The following is an 8,072-nucleotide window of genomic DNA, read 5'->3' as shown; positions in this document are numbered from 1 at the left end:
AAAATGTGTGATTGCCACCCTCCACCTGCTCAAGAACCCCTGGCCGACAGGCCTAAAGGGCGTGATTGCAGGTAACTTTCAGGGTATGCTAAGGAACGCGATGAGACAAAAACTAAATAAAAGGTGAAAGCCTTCTGTACGACTGAGCCTCATTGGAAACTGTAAAAGGATCCATTACTCGAAATTCCCTCAGTAGGCGGCAAACACTTGTGAATGGATAGACCCTTTTGAACAATACCATCAGGCTGTGAGCATACAGTAGCAATGTTATTCAATGGGACTCGAGGCACGTTTGTAAATTTCATTCTGAAAGAAAAGTCGACATTTGGCCTCAGAATGCTTATTTTTAACTATTCAGTTAGAGTGTGATGATAATTGCTGATATTGAAGAAAATTAATCACCAAGTTTAATAATATTATCATATAAATTATAATTAAATTTTTAATCAAAACTTAAAGTTATTATGAGCTAAATTAAAATTATATAAATTTATTATATTAATGTTTTAATTGTGTTAATGATTTAATGTTGAAAAACTCATTAATTTTAGTTTAAAATTAAATAATATCGTATGCTTTTTTGTATTTGATTCAGAACCAATCTATTTAGATTATTCAGGGTGACCGCTGCACCGGGAAACCGGGAAATAAACAGGAGTTTTATGAGACCGGGAAAAACCGGGAAATGACAGTGAATTAATTTTATTACCGGGAATTTAACAAATTTATAGAAAAAAATCTGTACAACTGTGATTTCAATCGTTTTTTATTTAATTAGTTCAATATTTATATTTTTCAATTATGATATCATTCAGTTTAGAATGCGTATTTCGAAAATCTTTTACTTAAAAAATTTTTCATTTTGGATTTTAATTTTGAAGTGTATTGAAACTTTATAAACTATTTTCAATTTTTAAATAACTTCAAAATAATATATACATAATTAAAAGCTTTTATTAAATTTCACATATTATTTAAGTATAAAATACTCAATTTTCAAGTCATTCAATTTGGATTTTTTAATTAAGAAACATAAGAATTACTTGATATTTAAAAATATATATCTGTTTATTTAAAATCAATAATTATAGTTAAATATTAAAAACTATATTTTGAACGTTAGTATCTAAATTGTTCTATTTAAAAAAAATTAATTTGTAAGTCATATTGTTGAATTTCGATATATAAATAACAATTAAACACATATTTTTCTTAGAAAAAATGCAAGCAAGTTGACGAAACATTCAGAAATTTAACAAAATTCAAATTCAACTAAAAATTTGAAATTATTTAAAGTAATTTAAGCAAAGTACGTCTAATCAATTGAAACAAGTTTAAACGCGTACCTACAAAATCCTGCTATTGGTAACTAAATTGCGGTGTAAATAGCCGACGGCCTAATTTTAAAACAAAGTATAGATTTTGTCAGATTTCGTTCAAAAAAATTAGAAGCTTTTTAAGACTTTTGAAAGGCTTCAGAAGGATAAAACACATTTCCTATGAAAATTGAAAATATTTGTATATTGTTAAAAGTTAATTACAAGTGAATATTCAAAAAAAAATTATCATAAATGAATGGGGAAGATTTTAAGGAAATTTTTTTAATTTGGCAGAATAAAAAAAAAATAGGAAAAATTGGAATCATTTGAAAGGATGTTTAGAAGTTCTGGAAAAATTCAAAAATAATAAAAAATGTAAAACAATATGCAGATGTTTCAAGATTTTCAAGTATAATTTGGAAGCATTTTAAGGATTTTTAAACTATTTCAAATTAAAATAATTTAATTTTTAATTTAAGAAGTGTGCAGTTTATAAGAATGTGTAATTGTTCAATTTTTAATGTTTATAGCTTAGAATTTGTTTGTAATTATATAATTTTGACAATTTGTCAGTTCTTTGATTCTTCAATTTGGAGCATTAAAAATGATAACGTGGATTTATATTTTTGAAATTCAAGCTGAATTTTTGAATTCTATAATTTATAAAAGTTTAAAAAAATAGTATTTCTTAGTTTTTATTAATACAAATGGAAAAATTTTTAGCCTTAGAGTTTGATTTTTTAATTTTCATTTACCTTGAAAAATGTTTTCGAACCGGGAAAAAACCGAACATTTCTTTCTTGGTTAAAAACGGACCACAGTGGTAAACATTTATGACTCGATTGAAAGGAAATCTTAATCCATTTTCAAAAAAATTTAAATATAAAAAATATATAAATTCTTTTTTAATTTTTTGAGATCCTTCATATCCTCTAAAATCTCCGAAGTCTGTAGAAATCCCTTCACACAGCTGAATTTTCTAGAACTGAAAATTCAACAGTTTGAAATTAAATTTTCAACTATTTTTTTGAATTAAAAAAAAATCTGAAATCTTTCATATTCTTCTGGCTTCCTTAACGGCCTTTAAAATCGTATGAATCCGTAGAAATTTCTTGACGATGTTAAATTTTCAATTTTTTATTTAATTTTCAATATTGAAGAATGCAACTGTTGAAAATGTTTGAAAATTTAATTTTAAGCAGATGAATTTTGAATTTTCTTCCATTTTATTCAATTTTTGACAGTTAAAAATGAAAGTGTTGAAAATTTAAGAAAATTTGAAGTAAAATTTTCACCAGTTTTATATTTAAGAAAAATTGTAATTGAATTCTTAACAGTTGGATTTGCGACAATTCTTTGTAATCTTCTTGAATAAACTAAAATCTTTAAAAATAACTTAAAATCTTTCAAACTCTTTGATACTTTTTTAGATCGAACATATCTTCTGAAATCGTCGAAATCCATAGAATTCCCGTAACACAGTTGAATTTTCATCAGTTGAAAATTGAAAAAAAATATATATGTTTATCGAACTTTGAAAAAAATTATTTGAAATTTAAAAAAAAAAACTCAAATCTTTAAATCCTTAAAAAAATTTTGGCATAATATCGTTGAAATCTGTGAAAAATTCTGGAAAGAGTTGAATTTTCCATTTTCGTTCATTTTCGTTAATTTTCGACAGTTAAAAATATAACTGTTTGAAATTCAAAACGGAATGTTCAAAAGTTAAAAATGGAAGAAAACTGAAAATTAAATAAGCGAAAATTAAATTTTCATTAATTCTTAAGAGTCTTTGAAAATAACTTACAATATTTCAAATTCTGTTTAAGTTTGGTAAATTTGTTCATATCCCTTGAAAGCGTTGCAATTTATAGAAATTCTTTGACAAAGTTGAATTTTCAACAATTGAAAATTGAACTGTTGAAAAATAAAGAAAATTTAAAATCCAATTCTCAGCAGTTGAATTTATAGCAGTGAACATTTTAATTTTGTTTAATTTCATAACAGTTTAATCTTTAACAGTGGAAAATTTAAGACCATTAAAAAAGTAGCATAAAAATGGAAGGAAATTGAATTTTCAACAATTGAATTTTTAACAATTCTTTGAAATCTTTTAAAACAACCTAAACATTTTTAAATCCTTCGAATTTTTTTAGTTCTTTCGTATCTATTAGAATCCCTAATCTTCTCTATAAATAAGTTAAAATCCATAAAAAATGTAAATCTTTGGAAATCCTAAAAATCCATTAAAAAAAGTAGAAGTAATTTTACAATTTTTTTTTTAAATTCAAATTGAATCTACTTTCTTATAAACATTTTTTCTAACAAAAGCAAAACACAAGAAGTTCAGTTTCTGCTTAGTTTGTTGCATAAAAGAGGTCATAAGAGTTGTTTACTTTTTTTATTTCTGATTTAATTTTTTTTCTTCTCATTCCCTTTCAATTGATTCACAGTTTATTTTTACGCCGTGAGTTTGGCTCTTCTCTTCATACTTTTTAATAGACTCTCTATAGTCATAACTCACCTTCCTTTCTATTTCCTTCTGTTCATTTCTGCTTTATGTGTCTTTTGAGTAGGTCAGCCACAAGAACTTATTTTATAGTTTTAGTTTCCTCAAAATTAAAACCCTTTCTGTTTCCTGCTATTTTCTTATTCAATTTTTGTTTATAAAAAAATTTAATAACAAAAATTCGTATGCCTCCAGGTGGTTTCGACGTTTATAACATCGAAACAGCGATGCCGAAAATCGATTTGGATGCAATTGAAACACACTTGAGAGCTGCTCGAGAGGAAGAACGTCGGGTAAGTTAAAAATCCTCTTGAAAATCTCTGAATTCTCTTTTATCTGAATCGATTCAACTTAAACGCCTGCATTCCATACTGCTCCACTTCAAGTTTGGGCGGTGTACCGCACCACGTCACATTTAGGCGGTGAACATCGCCACATCAAATTTGGGGGGCGTACCATGCCAACTCGAATTTGGGCGCTGTACTGTACCACATCCCATTTGGGCGGTGCACTTCGCCACATCGAATTTGGGTGGCGTACTGTGCCACATCGCATTTGGGCGGTGTACTGTGCAACGTCGCATTCGGGCGGTGTACAGCGCCACATCAAATTTGGGCGGTGCACTTTTCCGCATAGCATTGGGTGGTGTATATCGTCACATCGCATTTTGGTGATATACGTCGCCACATTAAATTTAAGCTATGTATCCCGCCTAATCGCATTTGGGCGGTGTACATCGCCACAATGCGTTTGGGCGGTGTACAGCTCTCCGCCGCTTTTGGTGACTAAATAGCTTCAGTTCCCATGTTTATGCACATAACGTAAACGTGTACACCGCCTAATTGTGACGTAGCTCAGTACACCGTCAAAAAGCGATTTGGAGTGGGATGGAATGGAGGCGTTGATTTCTTCTGTCGCTCAACAATAAAGTGCAAAATAAAATCAATATAGCATGAATTGATTTCTAAGTCCTTCGGGTTAGTATTTGAACCAAAAAAAAAGAACACTCGAGATCCTATAGAACTCGTTCTGGTTTTGTTATTCCTAGAACTGCTGGCCCGCGCAGTTTCTCAGGGGACAGGGCGAAAGACTGTTACGTCTTGCTTTGGAAGGGCCGCATTGCGCGAGTACTCAGTCGAGTGTATTGCGCAATATTATGCATTCAGATTTAATACGGTTTAGGCGTCATCCAAGATCTTCTTGATTCCATTGTCCAGATCAACATACCTTATAGGGTCTGTGAAAGAAATTATTTTTCATTTTACCTCAAAACATATTTATATTTTTTCTTTTTGGGCATCTTTTGTGTATCCCCCCCCCCCTCTAATAAATAATTTTCACCTTAAAGGAAAAAAGAATTTTCGAGGAAATAATTACATTTTTAACCAAAAAGGTGAGTCGTCAACGAAAAAATGCATCTCGAATAAAATAGTTGAATTATCAGTCGATGAGATTTACTTTCAAATAAATTAATAAATCTGAAAAAAATGGGTTTTTAGCAAACTAGTTTAACTTTGAGCCAAGTTGTTTTGTCAACTAAAAAGATAATTTTTTTATCCATTATTATTTTTTTTTTTTTACAATAAAACGAATTTCCAATAAAATAGTGAAATTGTAAGTTGCCGAAACATTCTCATCGCTCACAACTTTTAGCGAGACTGGTGACGCATCTGATAAATTTCGCGCTCAATAATATATTTATCTCACACTTCGCGCTCGTTCTTGGTACTTCCCCCACATTTGTGCATACTCCTTTTAAAATTAAATGTCAGAGCATTGACGACTGTAATTTGGTGATTGTGAATGCTCTTTTGTTAAAGCTCATTCGGCTTTAAAGAACCCATTCTCATAACGTATCTAGAGCTTCGTGTTCGATTAAAGTTTGTGCAAAACGCGCACTTTTCTATATTACTTTCAACATTATTAATCTTTTTTCACAGCTACGCTAACAATGTTAATTTTTTTCAAAATCTTTTTTACGATTAAAACAAAAACTACTGGACAAATGAAAAAATAATTAATAACAAATTTGTAGATATTTTTTGGGTGAACAACTTTTGTTTGTTATTTTTCCGTGTTTTTTATATTTCCAATGTTATTTTTTACGATTAAAACAAAAAATACGGGTTCTATCAATAAATGATTAACAAATTAAATCTTTTTTTAGTCAACAATTTTTGTATATTTTTTTCTTATCTTGTATAGTTTTTCCGAACAATATAATTTTTTATTTTAAATGCCATTTCAAATTTATTAAAAACCATTTTCAGTGGATAAAACCAGAACCTTCTCTTCAATATCAAAATGTAAAGAAATTTAATTAAAAATCAAAAATTGTTGGCTTTCTCCAAAACTGACGAATTTTCAACAATATAGATGTATTTTTAACTAAATAGTTGGATTTTCACCAAGAAAGATAACCTTTTAACAAAGAAGAATAATTCTTCACGAAAAAATACGAATTTAAAACGAATTACATGAATTTTCAAATTAAAAAGATAAATTTTCAACCAAAAAATTTATTTTTAACCATAAAAAGATGAATTAAAAAATAAATTATGATATTTCAACCAATAAAGATTTCAATTTTATACCCAAATGCAACAAAAAACACATTTTTGACAAAATAGTCAAATTTTTAACCAGGCAGATGGGGGATTTAATTAAATGGATGCTTTTTGAACAACCCGATAGTTGGATTTTTTATCAAACTGTGGAATTTTCAACCTGAAAATATTAAATTTCAACAAAAATGTTCATTTTTAACCAAATATTTGAATGTTCAGCAAAATAGTTGAGTCCTCAACCAAAACTAATCAATTTTCAACTTGACACTTGCATTTTGAACAACAAACATTTAAAAAATTTATACCAAAAAAAAAACTAAATTTTTAACTAAAAAACGAATTTTCAACATAAATGATCCATTTGCAGTCAAAAAATTCTTTTCAGCGAAGAAACGACAAAAACGTTAAACAAATTCTTCATTTTTCAAACGCCTACTTTATACAAAATAATTAAATTCTCCACCAAAAATGTAAAAATAGACTTTCTAGACAAATGAAAGAAACTTTAACTAAAAATAGATGGATTTTCTTAATAGATTCTATTAATTAAATTTGGATTTGTGTGAAAAAACGTGAAAAGGGGCAAATGGAACTAGGGGGAAAGGGGAAAATTATTTAAAAAAATATAAATTTGGATAATTTATACATTAAACTATAATATTAAAAATATGTTATAAAGTTTATTTTTGTAAAGTAAAGTAAAGACGGTCTTTTACGTCTATTAGTTTTTTTCAAATTAATTACACAAGGTTCAAATTCATATCCACAGGCAATCAGCAAATGGATTCTAAACAATAAATGCCGTAATTGTTGAAAAAATGGTTTTAAAAAAACCGCATCGAGATATTTTATAGAGAAATGCAATGGTTTTGATAATTTTTAAATCCTACAATCATTTTGTTTATAACCATTGCAGAACTACAAAAAGTAATGTAATTGTTTAAAAAATTGTTTAAACAAAAAAAACCGCATCGACATTTTTGGTAGACGAATCTAGGGGTGTTTTTATAATTTTTAATACGACTATTAGTTGTGTTTGAAATTAATTACACAAGTTTTAAATCCATATCTGTAGCAAACTTCAAGGTCGTGGTCTTTTTGGGTCCTAATCGGGTACTTGCGAGCCCCTCAGGACCAAAAATTTTTGTAAGTGTCTAATTCAATATTTTCTGTCAGATAGAAAAATAATTTAATGTTTTCTATTTTTTATTATTGTTTTTAAGTTATCTAAAAAACTTCTTCAGCAAATAAAAATTGTTTAAAAAAATAGAAATTTGTTAAACAGAAGAAGTGTATCAAAATTATGTATTTATTCAACAAAAGCTGGCATAGGATACCAATTTGCAAACAAATAATAATGATTTGTTTAAATAATTACATAATCCTTTTAAAACAATTTACTACTTCAAACTATGACCGACTATTAAATTTCAATCAGGAAATGCGATTATTTTTTAGATATTATGAAAATAAATAATTGTTTACATAAGTTACATTTATTTACAGAATTTAAAATTATTTTAAAAGTCATGGGAGATATCCAAAGTGTCCATTATAACTTATTAGTGTGAAAAAAGACCAGAGAAATTGCTAAAAATTGACAAAAAAATGTAAAAATGTAGTTTTATGAGTTTTGGGTCATATTTGGAACGCGCGTGTGTGGGGGGGGGAAGGCGG

The 8,072-nt window shown here is 28.0% G+C and overlaps 1 protein-coding gene across 5 annotated transcripts in view; it reads left to right on the top strand.

Moving 5' to 3' along the window:
• LOC117167487 (schwannomin-interacting protein 1 homolog) overlaps positions 1–8,072 on the top strand; it is a 108,455-nt gene that overhangs the window by 57,724 nt on the left and 42,659 nt on the right. For all 5 annotated transcript variants that reach the window (XM_033352467.1, XM_033352466.1, XM_033352468.1 and 2 more), the window contains exon 7: positions 4,024–4,121. In XM_033352467.1, the coding sequence (XP_033208358.1) occupies positions 4,024–4,121 (98 nt within the window). The remainder of the gene's footprint in view (positions 1–4,023; positions 4,122–8,072) is intronic.

The sequence above is a fragment of the Belonocnema kinseyi genome, chromosome 2 (assembly GCF_010883055.1).
Source record: "Belonocnema kinseyi isolate 2016_QV_RU_SX_M_011 chromosome 2, B_treatae_v1, whole genome shotgun sequence".
NCBI lineage: Eukaryota > Metazoa > Arthropoda > Insecta > Hymenoptera > Cynipidae > Belonocnema > Belonocnema kinseyi.
Note: the sequence above shows the minus strand (reverse complement) of the source record. Positions and strands in the feature narration are given on the sequence as shown.